This window comes from Filicampus tigris, chromosome 21, assembly GCF_054856515.1.
Source record: "Filicampus tigris isolate MCC_2025a chromosome 21, RoL_Ftig_1.0, whole genome shotgun sequence".
In the NCBI taxonomy this organism is placed as follows: Eukaryota; Metazoa; Chordata; class Actinopteri; order Syngnathiformes; family Syngnathidae; genus Filicampus; species Filicampus tigris.
Window position 1 is genome coordinate 9,394,806 of NC_141237.1, and position 19,991 is coordinate 9,414,796.

General features: G+C 41.1%; 1 protein-coding gene across 2 annotated transcripts in view; it reads right to left on the reverse strand.

Moving 5' to 3' along the window:
* The window catches only part of ahrra (aryl-hydrocarbon receptor repressor a), a 58,598-nt gene extending 40,034 nt beyond the window's left edge, over window positions 1–18,564 (reverse strand). The window contains exons 1-4 of one of the 2 annotated variants that reach the window (XM_086020896.1): window positions 18,227–18,564; window positions 17,836–17,928; window positions 16,728–16,760; window positions 16,342–16,523 (exon numbers count right to left, since the gene is read on the reverse strand). In XM_086020896.1, coding sequence (XP_085877022.1) covers window positions 16,342–16,523; window positions 16,728–16,760; window positions 17,836–17,897 — 277 coding nt within the window. In that variant the 5' untranslated portion in view covers window positions 17,898–17,928; window positions 18,227–18,564. The remainder of the gene's footprint in view (window positions 1–16,341; window positions 16,524–16,727; window positions 16,761–17,835; window positions 17,929–18,226) is intronic. The other variant, XM_086020895.1, reaches the window with a different exon arrangement.
* Window positions 18,565–19,991: the final 1,427 nt, after the last annotated feature.

Consider the following 19,991-nt stretch of genomic DNA (forward strand, 5'->3'; position numbering starts at 1 on the left):
CATTTCGAGATGACTTCACCGAAGAGGGGTGAGCAAAATATCAACAAGACAGCCCCAAAAATAGCGTGGAAATTGACAACAGGTTTGGCCAAGAGAGCTTTGCACGGGAAGGAATTCAAGTAGCTGGGGCGAAAAGCTCGCCAAGAGGAAAAAGGTTGGGCCCTGAAGGATTCTGGCAGGTGTTAACTTTCTGCTCTGCGTCCAGCTGCTGACTAAATACATGAGAATCTATTAGCCGAAGAGAAGGCTTGTAATCATTTGTTTGTACTGGATGACAGCTTTCAAAGCCGCTCGGAGGACGGTGCGTTTCGAGACGCAGCCAAGATGAAATGAAGCTTGCAAACAAACATGACATGGCAACACCACGTGACTCCCACCCTCCTCTCGTCAAACATATCACTCTGCCAGTCCGGAATTGTTTTACACAACACGTTTTTAATGCAGGCCTACTGATGGACGTTTCACAAATTAAGCAATTCTCATTTTGTGCCAACATCCCCCACCTATGTCCGTCCACTCCAGTTCAACACAGCCCCGCATTAAAGTCGCTCACGGTATAATCTGATTGCGTGACATGTTGACCTCATTGCAGGGGTCCTCTTTTGGCTGCGCTGTGCTGCTCAATTAGAGGGATGATTCATGTCATTTCATGTAATGGAATTGCTTCTCTTGACTGATCAGTTGTGGGAATGAGGGAAAGGGGAGCAAGCGTCACATGAAGCGGACATATGACAAAAAAAAAAAAAAAAAAAAAACGACACACGTGCTTGCCGGGTAGCAACGATGAAGAGTCGATTGAGGTTGTCCGGGCTTCGGAGCGAAAGGATTAGATAAGAGATTAAAACTACAAAAGGAAATAATAACAGAAAAAAAATAAAAAAATGCAAGAAAGCTCAAAATGAAACAACAGAAGATGACGAAGACACACCCACAGAATTTGAATGGGACTTAAACATCATGACTCAGATGGGCCATTTCATATTTGGAAACAAAAAGAAAGTTCCATCTCACTTTGAAATAACTCACTTCACCTAACGTCTACTTTTCGACTTATTCTTTACACTTTCAAACTCTCCCAGTCGAAAATAAGGCGTAATAATCCAAGACGTTTAGCCCGTTGTGTCAATCGTTCTACTTTGGTTGAACAACATGTACGGATTTGTTTACTTGTGGTGGTGATGTAATGTTGAAAAGATCCATAGCCAAAAGAGAAAATTACCAGAAGTGGAAAAACATGTGTTTGTCTGTCCTTTTGGTAATCAGGGAGACTACTTCCTGGTTCACCAAGAATCACGTAAGACAAAAGAACCGTATTAGTTACGATTCTGGGGATTCTTGTGTATTTGTTTACAGACTTCCTTGTACCCGGAGAATGACTTAGTTGGCAAAATGAGATTGTTTGCCACTTCCAGTTTGTAAACAACGCTATTATTTGTCGTGGCTCACCGTCGCGATGGTAACTGCGCGAAGCGACTCTGCCCTGGTGAGCTGCGATGGCTAGTTTTGATATTAATCACTTGATAGCTTTGTTGCCTAAGCCACAAAATAAAAAGACAACAGAATCAAATACGAACAGATGGTGGAGATGATCTGTTGCTCTTCAGCGACAACAGACTGAGCGGCTAACACTGACAAGACACATGGCGGCCTAAAGAGCTTCTGTGCGCGCATGACGGCCGGCCGGCATTGAATTATCGTGGCAGGGACGTGTATCTAGAAGTGGCGTCTTTAACTCGTTTAGGGACATATTGAGGACATTGAGGACTGCGAGTTTAGACAACATTGCGTGAGAAGGGCAAGGCTATCCGGTGGATCCAATTGCTCTGTGTGAGTGCGGCAGCGCCTTCATGAATGTGGCCTTTGAGTGGCAAGACGCCAGTAGACAGCCTGCACTTATAGTGTATCTGTGAAAAAAGGCCCGATGCGACTTCAAACTGCTACAATTATGTTATTCTCCTCCCCCTTCCACGCTTTTCTCTCGGCCTCTCTCTCTCTCCATGAGTCAGGGGGAAGGATTCTCCACTGAGCTCTTGTTTACACCCATACTACTCATGCGAGGACTGTGACGTTTCACGAAATCCATTTCAGTTTTGTTTCTCAAAAGGCTAATGAAATAACACGTGCATTGTATTGATTATGTCTGAATTCCCGTATTTTCCACATTGAGATGTTCGTTCCCACTTTTAAACATGTGGGCTGATGTGATTCTTGGTTACAAAACTGCAGGTTAGCGGCCACCTATATCAACAGCTACTCGTCCAACAAATAGACAACACAAAAGGCGACATTTAAGCGTCGAAGAATAACAAATTAGAGTGTTCTGCTTTCTGTTTTTGGAGGGGGGGGGTTCAGCGAGGGCAAGAATAGGTCACCACACTCGCACGCACAGAAATAAATCCTGTCTGCTGTAAGACCAAAAAATGCAACATGCGTAACCAAAACACGAAAATGCAGCCTTGGCGTAAATTATACATGGACATGCAGGGAGAAAAAGACAAAGTAAAAAAAGAGAAAAATATCCATATGTGCTACATCTTTGCCCATTTCATCTTTAGGTAACTTATACCACGATGAAGTAACAAATACATTTTGACATGATGTTTTAGAAGGTACAGAAAGCTGCTAAACAACCTGTCTCGTGACATCTAACACGATGATTTACTCGCTTCTAATAATAGACAGCAACTCACAAAACGGCAACGTTGCTTCGTCTCTGATGTTAAACCCGCAACAGGAACAGCCTCTCTAACTGGGTTATCCATATCTTGAAGCCCACCGTGCACGTTGTTCCCCGGAATATCAAATAAGGCCTGACGGTGAACATCTGAGAGGCAAGACAAATACACGGAGGTCGCCGAGTTGCATTTGGTTCCAAGCAGAACAGATCTTTGCTGTAAGTTTGAACCGACTGTATATCCGACACGGAATTATATGACGCGGTTCGCAGTTACATGGACGTGTGGATGTAAGTCGGCTTTGATTTGCGAGCTATATTTACCCCAACGATCAACAATGATGCAGCCTGTCACATCAACATCAACATCTTTTTTTGTGTGTGTGAATGATGTTTCGCAGCCAGGAAACTGGGTTAGACCGGCTTTTATCGCTATTAATTTGTCTGCTGGAAAACTTTCAAACGCTATCATCGGCGTTTTGGGGTGGCATTCAACAAATCAAAATATACATACGGAATCATATACAGACATATTTTTAATATTTAGATTAGTTCAGGGATGAACAATTAATCAAATTCAAATGAATATCGCAATGTAGTGGAATGCAATTTTAAAATTGTAAAGGCTTAAATTTGGAAGAAAAAAAAATGTCTTCGTTTCAGTCAGCCAGTAGGCTTTATTTTTATATGTACTGGACATATAATGTCTAGGTAAGTTGATTTACATATCATGAATTGAAAAAACATGAAAAGAAGAAGTGATGAAACACATTTGCTTGCATTATTGCTGTAATCTCACTTCTGACTCACTGACTTATGTTGACGCCACATTTGACTGGTAGAATTTGGTGAAATTTCATCTGCCTTTATTTAAGCATTTGCCAAAGCATTTGTTAAAAAATATTGAATATTCGGACATTGTTTATTGTAATAAAGATAAACATATTGCTTGTGTTTAAAAAATACATGACGGACCTGACCTTGAAAAAAATAATCACATAGGGAAGCGAGATTGCAATATTAAGGGGAGGGGCACGTCCCAAATTCGATTATTTTTCCAAATCGTCCAGCCCTACTTGACTTTGCTTCATGGATGATACAAAATGTTCGACACAACTGCCAGTTTGATGCATTGCAGTTCTCCACCACGACAAGCCACAATAATCATGAAATGGAATTTATTTGACTCTTCTAATATGTCTGACACATGTGCCTGTGTTAATGTAGACATACGCAGCCAAGGAAAGCATTGCAATCTGTTAGGTCAAGAAATGCGCCACGACGAATCAACTGTGATCGAGAAATAATAGCAGTGCCGCATGAAAAATAGACACTGGCCTGACCACATCCAGCTCAATATTTGCCCCACGACACTTTACGAAAACAAGGATTTAAACTCAGTGCTCTGACTGTATGCGTGTGTGTGATGCATATTTAAAACATTTGCAATTTGATGATGAAAACAAACCCTGGCACATTAGCATGGAGAATTTCCTCGCTCCGCACGCAAACTTAGAATAAGGGAGGGCTGCACGGCGAGTGTGTGCTATGTGTGTGTGTGTGTGTCCATGTGCGAGTGTGAAGCTGTGGGCGAAAAGCTAGCAGCTGTTTAAATTCAGCGCTCTCTGCAACATGCCAATTTAAACACGATCCTCGCGGACGGAGAAGGAATTTGACACACTCGCCGCCGCTTTCTGTCACTTTCTATATTCCCCACGATATTTCAAAAAGAAACTACATTGCACTTTGTATATCTCTGAGTTGACTTTAAATCTGAAAGGACTTTCCTGGCAGCTCCTACACGTGGTATGAAACATTTGATCTGTTGTCATGTGTGCTCTTTAAAGGGTCATGTCATTGTGTGTGTGTGTGAATAAATCATCATGTTAGCGCTGGTGCCCGGACGGTGCGCGAGTTTGAGGCCTGTGGCGCCAACTCTAACAAGGTCACAAACACACAGGAGCCAACAGTGACTCACATCAGCCCATGAATTCAAAGTAAGATGGATTAAAGATTACTTTTAGTACATTGCAAGACATACTGGACTTGGGACATTTTTTTTTTTAATGCTACTTAATTGCATGACGTTTTATTTGCTTTCTTTTTTTGGTTGGCTGTTTATGTGGGCAAAATTTAAAAATCATTCTGTGTGAAAAATTGTGACCATCCACTTTTTTGGCCATATATATATATATATATATATATATATATATATATATATATATATATATATATATATATATATATATACTTTTTTTTCTAACATTGTGACCTATCATCTTTACAACTCAATTGACAGAAAAAAAAAAAGTGAAAATAAGTAACGGAGATGATGCGGTTGCACAAGTGTACGCACCCTCTGAAAACTGCATGCGTGTTCAAAATAAACCAATCAAATTCACCTGCCATCATCTAAAGTGCCCCTGGGTAACCCTTAATAAAGTTCAGCCGTTCTAGTAAACTTTTCCTGACATTTTGTTTTTTATTTATTTATTTTTTGCTTCTAGCTGAAGCCTGAAGGTTTTATGCTACCACTGACTGGTTTTAATGATTCATCTTGGTCTATTTTTTCCCCCCACAAAAACCTGATATTCAAACAAAGGGTGTGTAGACTTTTTATATCAACCATAAGTAGAACTACTCCTGCATTCAAGTAAGAATAAAAAATTAAATCTCAGAATTTTGGAAAGTTTTTACCCTCAATTATATACGATACAGCGGGCACCTGCAGATTTGTGTTTTTTAATTTTTAAAAGTCACTATTTTTAAATATTTTTTGGTGGCAAGCATTTTTTTTCTTCTCGCCAATTAATTTCACACGCCGTTAATTACACATGAATTTTCGATTATTCGCGAGCTGTCCCGGGTCCTTATCACTTGCAAATTGTGAGGGTCAACTTTACCCATTTTGAAAATTTGGCTCAACAACAACAACCAAAAAACGTCTATGCACTCACTTTTCCTCCTTTCTTAACTTACAGTACTCAAACTGAGAAGAAAAAAAAAAATCACAACACATGTCACATGTTGTTTTCTTAACCAAGAGCTAGTTAGTGCTAGCTCAACTTTTACGCTATCAAAACAATGTGTTCCCATAGCTTTGCCAAACTTGTGACTAACATAAAAATGCTAAAAAAAATCTCATAAATAAGGCCAACGATGGGGAATATCTTGCTTTGACAAATCGGTTGCTCTTTTCCGATTCACATCCTTCCGTGTTATTGTTGTTTTTTTCCCGCCTTATATGACCAGCAAGATCTCAATCAAATTAAGTAATTAATGCACAGGAACCTGGAAAATCTACTTAAGCTCAGTATCAAAGTATTTGTACTTCAATGACTTCCCACGAGTCAAATCAGGACTGTGTGACTTTGCAAATCGTTTTCTCACACGCGCGCGCACACATCCTCGAATATCCCAGCAAACATTAGAGCCATGTCACAGCTTTGTTTACCGTCGAACACTTGAAATACACCTTCCATTCTCCCAGCTAACAAATAAAGCCCGGGGGCTCGAAGGACAGAGCGAAGAGCGAGTCACGCAAGCAGAAGCCCCGCCCCCGATTCCTCCTCTCTGCCTCTTTCATCTATCTCGCTCTCTCTCACTGTCAACATACTCGCTATCCTGACTAACTGGATACCTGACTGACTGCATGCGACATTTTCCCCTCCCCATCAGAACAATATGCGGCTCGCGGCTGTTTGCTTTGTCCGCCTTTGCTTTGGCGACAGCCTCGGAAGCATCCGGTGTGAGACCAGGGCGGACCGCCTTTGCAATTTTTTCCTTCTCGCCGTGCCCTCTGTGTGCATTATTTTGTCAGGCGCACTCGTTCGATCATAATTCGGCAGGGAGCAGGAGTTCAACGAGAGTTCAGGCTGCCCTGGGTCCTCAGTGCGAGGCCGCGGCCTGCCAGCCGATGCAACACGCGCACACTAACGCATTTGAAATGCCTCTTGCGTCACATTCCCTCTGCTTTATTATTCATCGCTACTTTTGGGATAGACGGGGATTTTTTTTTTTTTTTTTTTGGGGGGGGGGTAATGAATATGAATTTTAAGCAACTCACTGAATAACCCAGAGGCTGTATTTACACTGCATGGTTCAAGTGACACCACTCTGATGTTTTGCTCTCAAGTGACAAAATTCGGCCAGCGTGAATAGACGATGCACGAAATCAAATCCTTTCAGATCTCTGTTTATCTTTGGTTATAAGCATCATTTTGAAAAAAATTACAAAATTCTTGTTATGGTTTTTTTCGTGGGGACGATTTGTGGACGAGTCACAAAAATGCCACAAAAAATATTGCTTTGATGCAATAGAGCGAAGTCACTATTTGTTGAACCAAACCTTGACATTTTGTCTAACGAGGCTTTGCTAGCTTAACGCTAAAAAATGTTTAACTTTACATGACATGAAAAATCTATTGCGCTTTCCCAGATCAAATGATGAAGAAAGGGGACCTGGTCTGGCTTGAAGGAAGTTAGATCAAGCTGTACCAGGTCGGATGCCACTTTTGGTTAGCCACCTTCCCAACCGCAAGAGAACGCATCGATTTACTTTTGAGAGCAGCAGCAGACAGTCATGTCTACGGATGCACACTGAAGCCTACAAACGTATAATAAAAGTGACAAGTAACACAAACAGCCTGTTGTACAACTTGTCAGCGGGAAGATAAAGCCTGACAAGAAATGCTTGTGCCATGTGAGTACAAACCACTTTTTATTGCCGATAACATACGCTTGTGTTTCCCTGTTGGCCCGTCACGAGGCTACAAATTTTCAGAAGCAGTCGCATTGGTGCTAAATGAAAGCAGCAGCGGCCACTGGTTTTTTTTTTTTTTTTTTTTTCCCTTACTGCCTTGTTTCACATTGTTATTCTTGTATTTGTCATTGTGAAACCATATCGTGCCAGAGCAGCAGTGTCACCAAGTTCATTCATCAGCCACTGTGAATAGGCCCTCCGTTCGCTCGGTTTAGCCATCAACAGATCGCGTTACTGACACCGCCGAGCTTTTTATGCGGGTGGCCATGTTAAATTGGTTGTGCCATAGCTAATAGGCCGCAGGTTTTCGCAGGGAGGAAAACCGGGGGCCATTTGAGGATGACGGCCAAGGTTTTGGTTCAGAGGAGGCGGCGACGGCGAGCCTTTCTCATCAGACGCAATTTCATACTTTTATGCATGTGCGGCAATGTCACAAATCCTAAAAAAAAAAAAAAAAAAAAAAAACGTACGGTATGTGAAAAGCGTAACTTTAACAAAAGACATTTTTGTCCCGATTTCATGCTTTGCCGCATCTGACAAAGTCCAAAATTTGATATGAGCAGAAAAATGGAAGAGCTCTCATGCAATTCCCGTTCACATAACGAAACGAGCGTTCAAAGGCATAACGACTTAACAAATGGGCTTTTGACATGTGGCTTAGGGCAGTTCTTCATTCTGCATGCTGGCAAAGAGATCAACCAAGTCTGTTTGTTGTGTGCTTGCTTGAATCTAAACTGTCAGTGAACTTTGCAAACCAGAACGTTTTGAAGTGGCGCAAAGTTTTTATAGGCTGGCTTGTTATAGAAATGGCAGCGCAAACACCTGCTTTTTCGGTAAAATGGCTTACATGACAATTGTCGACCGAAAAACAACTGAGGGAATAGAATGGGCCTCCGCCAAGGTCAGACGATCCTTAACAAGTCCATGTTTTGGATTTAAAAATGCTTATGTGCAGGCAAAACTGTTCGACTTTAATTAATTAGGATCCACACAAAAGTTTAAAGTTTGGCTTGTGTGTACTGCGTGATGGCCAAGTTTTTGTGATATTATTATTACCATTATTTTTTTATTTTTTTTACCAACCAGGTTATACAGGTTATGGGTTAATAGTACAAAAAGCAGCAATGATTTATGTCGGTCTCATTTTTTATTTCACAAAAATCTGGCATTTGAACAGGGGTGTGTCAAATTTGTATATCCACTGCTTATGTACATTAGGACTGTGCAATTAATTGTAATTCGATTACAATTACGATTATTACACTCCACAATCACAAAATTGGCATACGCATTTATATCCAACTTGATACTTGAATTTATACATTTGCAGCTTTTTTAAAATTTATTTTATAATAACTCATTTTATAATTTTGTTTGGTCCAAAAGGAACTTGCATGATTATAACATAATCGAAAAAAATGATTAATACGCATTTATAACCAACTTGATACTTAAATTTATACATTTGCAACTATTTAAAATTTATTCTTTAATAACTAATTTGATCATTTTTTTTGGTCCAAAAGGAACTTGCATAATTATAGCATAGTCGAAAAAAAATGATGATTAATACGCATTTATATCCAACTTGATATTTAAATGTATACATTTGCAACTTTTTAAAATTAATTTTATAATAACTAATTTTATAATTTTGTTTGGTCCAAAAGGAACTTGCATAATTATAGCATAATCGAAAAAAATGATGATTAATACGCATTTATACCCAACTTGATACTTGAATTTATACATTTGCAACTTTTTTAAAGTTTATTTCATAATAACTCATTTTATCATTTTGTTTGGTCCAAAAGGAACTTGCATAATTATAGCCTTTATATTTTTTACGTTTAAACGTTTTCTTGTGTTGTACCAAAAAATAAACGCTCATTTGAATCACCGTGATTTCAAATATGACCCAAATAATCGCGATTCATACTTATCCGATAATCGAGCTGCCCTGATGTACGGTGCGATTCAACAGTGTGTTCACGACGTTGCATGCGCTAAGTGCATCTGCCACCCAATCCTCCAGCGCGCTTGTTGCTCTCCTCGCCATCCCCTGTGTGCTCCCCTTGCCCAGGAGGAGCGGAGCGGCGCGCTAGGCGGTAGCTGTGACGGTAATTACACAAGACAGCCTCCAACAATAGTGTTGGGCCAACAAAGGCTTCTGCTCCCTCCGCATGAGTTCTGTTTGTCTATTCACACTCACTCAAACTCAAACACACACTCTACCCGTCTGTTTGCACACACACGGCAAACGAGCACGCCTCCCGTTGCCGCACGGCTGCCACTAGCTGTTACAGTTGGCGTCTAACGGGGGGGGACCCCCTTGGCACTGGTTGGAGTAATTCACTTATGGCCTTTTGTGATCCCGCAGGGCTTTGTTGCCCCCCCCCCCCCCCCCCCCAAGCCAATAGAGTCCAACTTCACTCAAGCGAATTCAGTGTCTGTGGCACGAGAGGCCAGGCAGGGACAAAGCCAGTGTCATGCCTTTGATTCAAGCAACTAATGAGTTAACTGCGAGGATCCTAAACGCATACGGCGCCGTCTCTATTCATGGTTCTCGACACATACAGGGGATTAGCATGGCTGGCCTGTTGTGCTGGTTAACAGCTATTGTGCGGCCCATTACCGGGGAGCGGGCGAGCGTACATGCACGAGGGTGGGAGAGCGAGCCCACATGCAACTAACGGGCAATTTAGCGTGAAATCGTCGCGCGGGGTGATAACTAAATGTTCGAAACGACAAAGGGAATCGAAGAGCTTTTTAATAACACGTGAGCGTGGAATGAACGCCAGCATGGGGACATGCAAAGAAAACCGTCTCAGGCCACCTGCAACGGGATAAGAGATCACATTATATGAACGAACGTATCTTTTTTTTTTTTTTTTATGTCATGCATATAATAGTGCGCACGGGTTTATAAGTCACCAAGCAATCAAAATAACACGGCACCGGGACGTACGATAAAAGCTTATGTCAAAAACAGTCTTCTTTTCTTTGAGATTTAGTGATGAAATTAAAAAATGATTTCATGTTTTCCCTCATCTGGTCAATAAATCATAGAAGGTTTTTGTTGTTTAACATATCTGTTGAAAGTCCATTTTTAAAGGAATATTCCGAGATCCTGCGTGAGGTTTGTCAGAACACTTTAACGTTTACAGCGGAAACGTCGAACGCCGGCATCCATACGGCTACCTTTGTCCGCACAACTGCTAGCACGGAATTACAGACATTGCATGTGGAGGAAAGAGGAAGGAGAAAAAGCCTGAGCGCTGGCATTTCGCCCGATCACGCACCCTTCATGAAGCCCGTGAAGACGCAGAGGTGATTTTCTTTCACAGAGGTCAGCCCATCGGGGCAGAGAAGGGGGAAAAAGAACAAGATGGTAGTCGTGATCAAAGAAATACGGGGAGACGGAAAGCCGGTGGGCGGAGGGAGAAGGACGGAGACAATGACGTGACAGGCTCAATCGGTTGTCTCGTTTGAAGATGATCATCATGCATAAGAGCACATCGCACACCGATTGAGAGGTTCCAAACCATTTTTCCGCCCGGGCGCTCGTCGTCAATACGAATATAAAGGCCTGGAAACGTTATACGTGAGGGCGATGAAATGTCCAAAGAAAAGCGTGAGAATGCGATCGGCCCCCGGACGTTGGCCTAAATGGGCGAACCGTGCAGCAAAACAACACTTGAGTCCATTTTGGCCGCAGGCGGGTGACATTTGGCATTTGGCTGCGAGGGCTTTAACGCACGTCGGAGCGTTGGAAAGTGAGATTGGCCGGCGCGTCTACGAAATTCCACAAAACGCTGCGCAAGCATTTCTTCGCAGCTCGCCGCATTGACACTTGAGTTCAACTGATTCCTGGTGATTACTTGCTTGTTGCGCTCTGGGTGACTGGCTCTGGGATTGGGTCAAACAACAGGGGGGGGCGGGGGGGCAGGGGGTGTTCGGGGGCAAATGCAAAGGCCAGAGGTTTTGACCTTCGATATCTTTGAGTGTTCACTTCAGAAAAGATGTGGACAGACGTAACAAACGAGGCACTGAGCTGTGCAGATGAGTACTCAACACCCACCCGCCACTTTATGACCACTCGCACAAGCTAATGAGATCCAGTGCAGGGCAAAAAAAAAAATGCCTTTAGAAAAGGTAACGATGTTGGGGTGTCATACTATCTACTATGAAAGGGGAACATTTCTTTCACCTGTTTTCTGAAGCTGAGCCATGATTGGTCGTTATCTGAGCCCCGAGCAACTGTGATGTCATTTTCAATCGACAGTTAGTGACAAAATGGCCGCCCCTGAGATGGACAAAAACGGGTGGTTAAAGCGGAAGTCAACGCAAACGTTTTTTTTTTTTTTTTTCAAGAATATGTTCTAGCCGTGATTGGTCGTTGTGAGCAGTTGTGATGTCATTTTCAGTCGACAGAAGACAAAATGGCCGCCCCCAGAGATGGCTAAAAACGAGTGCATTTTGCTGCTTAATTTATATTCCACAAACGCACAATTAATCAGAATGTTTGGATTGACTTTCGTCTTTAAGTCATATTGCACAATATTCATCAGAATGCCGTGACAACGGGGCTGCATTGAACATAATTGTCCTGTTTGCTTTTTTAAAAAAGTTTTCTTGTCTCAGTATTTTAGTGTCTGTCTCGTCAATGATTATTGTGTCCACCTGTGTGCATGTCACCCCTTAGTGTTAGCCAATCAGCTCCCTCCTACCTTGTGTGTCTCGTCCAGGGTGGCTGATGAATATTTTGGATCACTTTAGGAAATAAAATGCAAATTTCACGGCGTAGGAAAGACTTTTAGGTTATTTTTATTGCTGTTAAACGCTCAAACGAGTCAAATTTGCCCCAAACAGTATGTAGGTGATTCTAACTAAACTATTTCACTGGTAAACGTTTCAACTTCAACTTGACAATGTAGTGCTGTTGAGGGTCAGCGAGAGTTTAATACATACAAAGTCCATCAATAATGTGACCCGTTTCACTTTCACACCCGTAAGCAAAAACTGCTTTTACGCATTTCTCTTTTTTTTTTTTCCCTTTTTGTTTTTTTTTTTTCAGGGTGGGGGCAAAAAATCCAATTGGCTTAATAGAAATATTTCACTATGAGTACGATTAAGCCAAATACTTTAGAAAAACGGATTCACACCCATGAAACTCCGAATGGAAAAGGAGAACACAATTTATTTTCATTGTTTTGATCTATTTCCTCAATAGTTACAAAACCGTCTGCTGTCTGTGGAATGACGTCACCGATGGCGTGTGGCGGTGGCCTTTCCCTTCCTCTTTTAATGCCCCTCACACAATCACGCACACAAAGTGACTTGCGCACATTTATAATATTTTTATTTGCACATTTAATCGTGCCCATTGGTGTATTATGAGTGATGTTCTGCACACAATTGTATCATCACTTCGCCTGGTATGACAGCTATGATAGACGGTTTGGTCTTTCACTGTGGGTTTTCCAGACTCGCACATTTATGTATACACACCTCACCGCGACAGGGATATATTTACACCTCAGGTATTTATTTGAGTGGCATCATCAGTTAGTGTTGACAGACGGACTGATAAGTCATAAGAAACAGCTTCAATCAGGAACAAATATAATCGGCGTTCATGGGTCTGGTATCGTATTTCATAGGTATCATATCATTGAGGTACCTTTTATTTTCAATTATAGCTTAGCAATGGAGAGGCAAGATTTCCATCATTTTAATCACTGAATGTTTGAATTCAGCTCGCATGAATTCACCTTTTTAAATTTCACTTCCTTTACGACTACATGACTACGGTTTGTACGGTTACCTGCCAAAAGTGATTTCGGGTGGGAATGAAGCCTCGGGCAAGGGGGGAGCACGTTATTTTTCCAACCGTCAAGTTTGGATCATTTCATTTCATTTTACATTTTATTTCCCTTAACTCATTCACTGCCGGATGTTTTCAGAGCCGCTTTTACCCGAACGTTTGAAAAAAATTGGAGGAAAAAAAATATGGGAAAAAAACAAGCGTGGCAATTAAGCTAAACAATTCCAGATATAATATAAAAATGAAATGCAGCGAGAAAGTCAAATAAACGGGCCGGCAAAACCTACATTCGAGGGGAGAAGTAAAGACAATTGGGGCAGAACGACAACCAAGGAGGGATAGTTAATCCTTAGAGTAAATATTTAACAAGCTCAACAATTGCAGTGAAGGCCGAGGCCTAACATGGAAGAGGAGGGAATTACAGTCAGCTGACACACACACAGATAGATTGAACAAACACACATCAAAAACAAGCAACCCCACTTTTTTTTTTTAAAGTATTAAGAAAAAATACCTTGGGGATATTTTTGTCTATTCCATTTATAGACACATTGGATTTTTTTTCCCACTTTTTTTTATTTTTTATTTTTTTAAACAAGAAAATATTACCACAAGGAAAATGGAAAGTGACATTTTTTTTTTTTTTTTTACATCTGGATGAGGAAAAAAAATGTGTTTGTATTATTGATGCCAAGGGTTAGGTATTATTATAAGTCTGAGGCACTCAAGTGTATAAGTACATCACAAGTGTCATGTTATTTAACCTTACACACATATTTTGCCTCCAGGTATTGTATATCGTATCACAGGCAGGGATGCACTATTGCATACGCCCCAGACGACCCCTCCCCCCCTCCACGAAAAAAAAAGTATGCTGTTTTTCCAACAACCCCATCCACTGTGACCTTTGTCAGTTTTACTAAATATATTAATACAAATGGCAAGACAATTCATGGGAAACGTTTTCAAAGGCAAACAATTTAAGTGCGTCTTGCATCATATCCTCAAAGTCTCTCAAGTGTGTGCTAACCACAGAACAACTTCACAAAGTCCCCCCAGTGGACGTAAAACAGTAGTACATGAGCATCAGTGGAAATCAACTTTGAATTCTCTCTTCATGTTAGTGAGCAAATAACAAGAGGAAGGAATATGACCGGCTGTGTAATGTGCTGTCAAATTTAGAAAGATGTGATCCGTGTTGAGCAAAAATTTAAAGGTCGGTGCGGAAACAACGCCAAGGAGAGGGCGGGAACACTTTGCAGATTCATCCTCAACCAAAGGCCTCGGTTTGACTCGAGTTATTTTCATGAGTGGAGCGTCAAACGACTAAGTGAGCCGGTCGACTGCCGCCGCTGATAAGATTCCTGACAGAAGTAGAGCAACTCAACAGAGAGCCCTTGATGAGTGTTCAAAGTGAGGCTCCTCAAAATGAGTCCAGATCTTCAACGTACGCGAGGACGGACCGTTCGCAGAAATCCACAAAGGGTCGCTAACAACAACAAATTGCGTACCTGCCGCCACTTCCAACAGCTTTTCGCCACACCTCTCTTTTGACACTTTCAACACGCTCGACTGAACCGTCATTTTCCGAGCCTTCGCTTCACAACTCTGCCAACGCCCCGGACGGCGGCGCTTCCCCCGAGGCGGCCGTTGTCGTCTTCACCTGCGCGTGAGCTCTCATCCAGGAAAGGCGCGTTTAAGCTAGGCTAAGTGAGTAAAACAAGGTGAGTGGGTGTAAGTTTGTGTGAATGCGTGACTCCAATCCCCGCTCAGTGGATGTGAAAGGAAGAAACCGATGCAGTAAATTCCAAGCTAAGGGTCCCCTTTTGAATGTCTTGAAACCAGCCATAAACATACATCATAAAATTTTAATTGCTACAACAACATGGCTCCAGTTGCTCACTGACTCCTCCAATAGCAAAAGAAAAGACAACATCCCGATCCCTTAAAATACAAGATGACAACGTTTGGGTGCTAACTATTTGAAAGGGGATTTCGCAGCATGGAAAGGGTGAGAAAACAAGTGTGGGCTTGAAAATAACGTTTCGTTACACCGGGCTACACAAGCCAAAGGGAAGAAAGATGGCGGCAAATCATGTTCCTGTCAATCACATCACCACAGATACTTTGTATAGAAATGAGTGCTGTCAAGCGATTAAAATGTTTTAACTAATTAATAGCAACATTTTCCATGATTGATCGCAATTAATCATATTTTTCAACTACATTTTTTTAAACAATGTTTACGCACTTGAGGAAATCTTGGACTTAATGTGGAAAAAAAAGTAAAAGGATATTTCGATTCCAAGACTAGCTTTCTTTGATCCTTGAATACGATTCTTTCCCCCTAAAATACAACAGTTGAACGATACGCCAAAGACGTACAGCGATGGTATTTGAATTTGGCTTTGCGAAAGTGTGCCAATTATTTTCGATTTCTCCACTGAGCCGTCGAGCAACTTTTTAAAGTAAAACTAGGTAACTTGTTTGCAACAAATCTCCTCTAAGTTGGACTGCATAGTGAGCAGAGGTCAGCCGCTACGGGAAATCAATAAAGCTGAGTTAACTGAGTTAAATTTTCTTTCATTAATCTCCATAGTCAATGCTTTAACTTTGACTGCCCTGAAAATCATCTCTACTTGTCTGATCTCCTGTCATGAGTAAGACAGAATGAAACAGCAACACAGGAAGGCCACGCAGGAAAATAATAATATTAGTCTCCAACTCTCCCCTTTAAGAGGGCTGGTTCAAGCTCACAGTCATTAAAACAAAGACATTTGCACTTTTATTTGAGTTCTTAATAATAAAAGGCTTTATGAATGTTAAATCACTCTTACAACAACAAACCGCCACTGAATAATACATTTTATGGCCCTTGAAATGTACGATTCGCTTTCTTCATGTGCTCTAGTGATTGGTCGCGCGAGTGGTTGAATCCTTTTTGCATATTTTCCCGAAAAACAAATACATTGAGGAAAGTTGCGTGTAAATGATGCAACTAGCTGTGTGTTCAGTACTTGCTGAATTATTGCAGTCACACGCACACACACACGGCCTTGCAAATGTCATCCCCTTTACCTTGGAAGAAACTTTTGACGCGGAGGTAGGAAACGGCAAGGCGCAGCACAGACAGTTTGTCCAGTTTGGAGATGACATCCGGCGGGAACGGCAGCAGGCTGGCCAGCCGGTCCAGCTCGGCGTTCAGCCTGTCCCGGTGCCGCTTGGACGGGTTCGTTTTCTCATTAGCAGACGACGGCTTCCTGGTGAGGGGGCAGTGAAAGATTTTGAATAAAGTCATGCAAAAAATAAAAAAATAAAAAATGTTTTTTAGCTTTTTTTTTTTTTTTTTTTTTTGTCCTCACGCTTGCCTGGACTTGTAAGCATGATGACATAGCAAGGCTAGTATAAAATCAGACAAAATGACATTTTGACCTTTTTTTTTTTTTTTTTTAAATAAAGCTTACACTGTCAGCTGTCCGAGCCCTGATGGTCTTGCTCTACAAGATAAAATAATCAATTATTGGGAGCACTCGGCATGTTTTAAAATGTCTGCCATGAATTGATGGAACTTTAAACAAAAAAAAAAATGGATTTGAGTTGTTGTTTTTGGCAGAGTCACATGATCATCTCTGCAAATGTTCCTGCCTTCGAACTTTTCCTGCAGCCTTCCTCGGTGCACCACACAAAACTGTTTTGTTCCTCCTCCAATGACGACAAAAAAAATGATTCAAGCAGTAAAATATAGCTGTCTTGAATCGTATGAATTATATATTTGTATTCACTGGGGCTTTTTTTTTTTCCCTCCTTGGTTAAACTCAACAACCCTTCACACAACAGTTATTTCTTTGGTGTATTGTAAACTACTTTACTAGCTTACTGATGCATGCATTTTTTTTGTTTTGTTTTTTGTTTCATCGCATTTCTATCAACGCTCGTGATAAATGAGTCTTACTGCCTAAATGTTTAACTAAATAATACTGACTCAGAGTTGATATATGCTTTTGATAAGTGAATCATTAGAGTTTGAAAATTAACTGAATTAAATTGATAGTGTTGGACGTCACTGGAGGGTTTTACTTAATTATTTAAACGGCTTTAAAATGTGGCGCAAGAAACTATATCACTGTATTTCTTCTTTTGTCAGGTTTGATGGCAACTTCCGAAAATTGGACTCTTTTCGGGTTTGATATTGATGAAGACAAGATTTGGGTGGTGGGTGGGGAGTCATATGCTGTATACATTCTAAAGTGTCAACACCACGATACACTACACGGAGCCTATTGAGCCTGCAGCTACAAAACAAGTGCATTCAAAGATGAATATAAAAATTCTATGCAGGCGAAAAAAAGTCATGTGTACGGTAAACAGAAGCTGAAGTGGAATGCACCACATTTGCTTGCATCTTAAGAGTCAAATGCATTTGTGCAGTATGGCTGACATGGGTCAAAATGCTGCAACGTGTGTGTAAAAATACTGATGTGACACTTTATTGCAAGCCTCCTAATGAAATGTGCATTCACTACGCCGCATGTGTTTCTTTTTTGTTCAAAATGATAAAATATGATTCTTAACTGCTTTTGGACGGGCTTCCTCCGCTTCCTGCCCGCGTACATGCAGTCTCCAGGCGGGATCATGATCTTGCGCTCCGTGGAGGTAACAGGTGCGCTGTGGAAGGAGACATACACACAAAACACACACGCGGGGACTTTTCAACCTTCCATGTGGCTGCCAGTTTGTTTTGAGACTCAAAGCATGGGAGAAAAGTTGGGTTCAAACTCCTTCAAACTAACGTGGCTTATACTTAGACATAACTGCAGTGAATTACTGAAGACCGGAGGGTAGGTAAATAACATACCAATTAGTTCAAAATACAAAGTCGTGGGATAACAAGTCAGAAATGCAGAATAACATATTATAAACCTCAATAAAGCTGATTAGAAATAAAGTGCAAAAGTCAACTCACCCAGACACGCTGTGGTTGTCAGTTAAGTCCAGTATAGTGTTGCAGTGGAGTCACATTAAGCACAAAAAAGAGAGATGCGTCCCAGGGGGGGTGCACCCACTCAAGAGTGGCAAGTGATAAATCCACGGGAAAATCAAATGAATCGAAGAGCTCCGAGCTGATGTTTTCATCAGCTTTGTACTGCTCGCGGCAGATGTTGCCTGATGCTTTATACCCAATTGAGTCGCCTTCACTTCCTCGCCTTTCAGGTGGCGGATTCCTCTGAATGACATGTCGAGCTCTTCGCACGCAACTCCGCCTCACAAACAGAGCGCGCTCGCGCACACACACACACACACACACACACTCACACACACACACAGACGCTCAAACGCATACAAGCTACACGAGGTTTATGGTGCTTTCAGGTGATGTCCGTATATTGGAAAAATTAGATTATAATGCCGTGCTTGTTGGTTTTGATTCGAATTTGTGACATATATTAACTTCAATATGTAAAATTATATAGTGAGAGGTTTATTTATTTCATTTTATTTCATTTTTTTTAACGTTGAACACAACTTTAAAGAACAGCGGGGAAAGCGGGGTCAACTTTTCCCTCAGCTCCTTCATTTAGCTTCAGTGAGTTTGTAAGTACTACAAAAAAACAAAAAAACACGTAAATCTTATATGATATAATTTTCTGGCCATCTCTTATGATAAATCCCACTATTTATCATGAAATCCTTTCCATCTAAGGTAAGTTTAGGTTTTAACAGGATTCACTTGAAGCCGGCATCAGCCCAAACCGACCCCGATGGAGCACGCACGCGCACACGCATCCGGAGAGCAGCGTTAGGGGAGGGGTCACACGCTAAGGGCAGCCCAGCCGCTAATGTGCACATTCATACAGGGGACTGTCTGAGGTCGGAGACGGAAGATTTTCCTCCCGCTGCGAAATAGTTTTACGAGGAAATTACTTAGACTTAATTGTCGAATTAATTTGATGTAACGGTTTTTTTTAAACGTCGACTGGTGGTCGCTCTGAGACAGGTTTTAGCAAAAGTGCAAATCTCAATGAAGAGGAGAGCGTGGGGCGGAAGTTACAGTATTAGACTTCAAAACAAGAGCTACCTGGAGAAGATGACATTTTGTCAGTAGACTAAACGCTGTCGCTGTTGAGGCTATTACTGTTGCTGTTGGCTACGCTATTTGAATATTAATTATATGACTGGAACATATTTCTCTATAGTTTGACGTTCATCCGGTGATTTTAGCCCTGTTTGGTGACACATACCGGAAATAAAAGTATTCGCCGATCACATTTGAGCCTTGACGACAGAAAAAAACATTTTTGTTAATAAAAAGGAGATTTTTTTTTGTACTATTTTCCTACATAATTCTCAGACCTTGTTCGTATTTACTACGCTTTCAACTTACTCTGGAGCAATTTTAACATGTTTTATGTGCTTTACTTCTTGTGATTAGTAGAAAATTCATTTTTTAACCCTTCATGTTCCAGTTTGCATAACGTGCAGATAGTAAAACAACAAAAAAATATTACTTTAAAAAATATATAAATTCCAAGGCACAGTCCCACTTTTCCCCCTTATTTTGCTGAAAGTACAGTCTTTATAGTAAGCAAGAGAAGCAGGTCAGGTTTAAATACATTTACATTAATAGCTATTATTATTTTTAAAGCGTCGTTCCAAATTCAAGGTGGGATAATGACTGTACTACACTGCCCTCTGCTGTCGTAATATTTAATATACATACTGTACTGTAC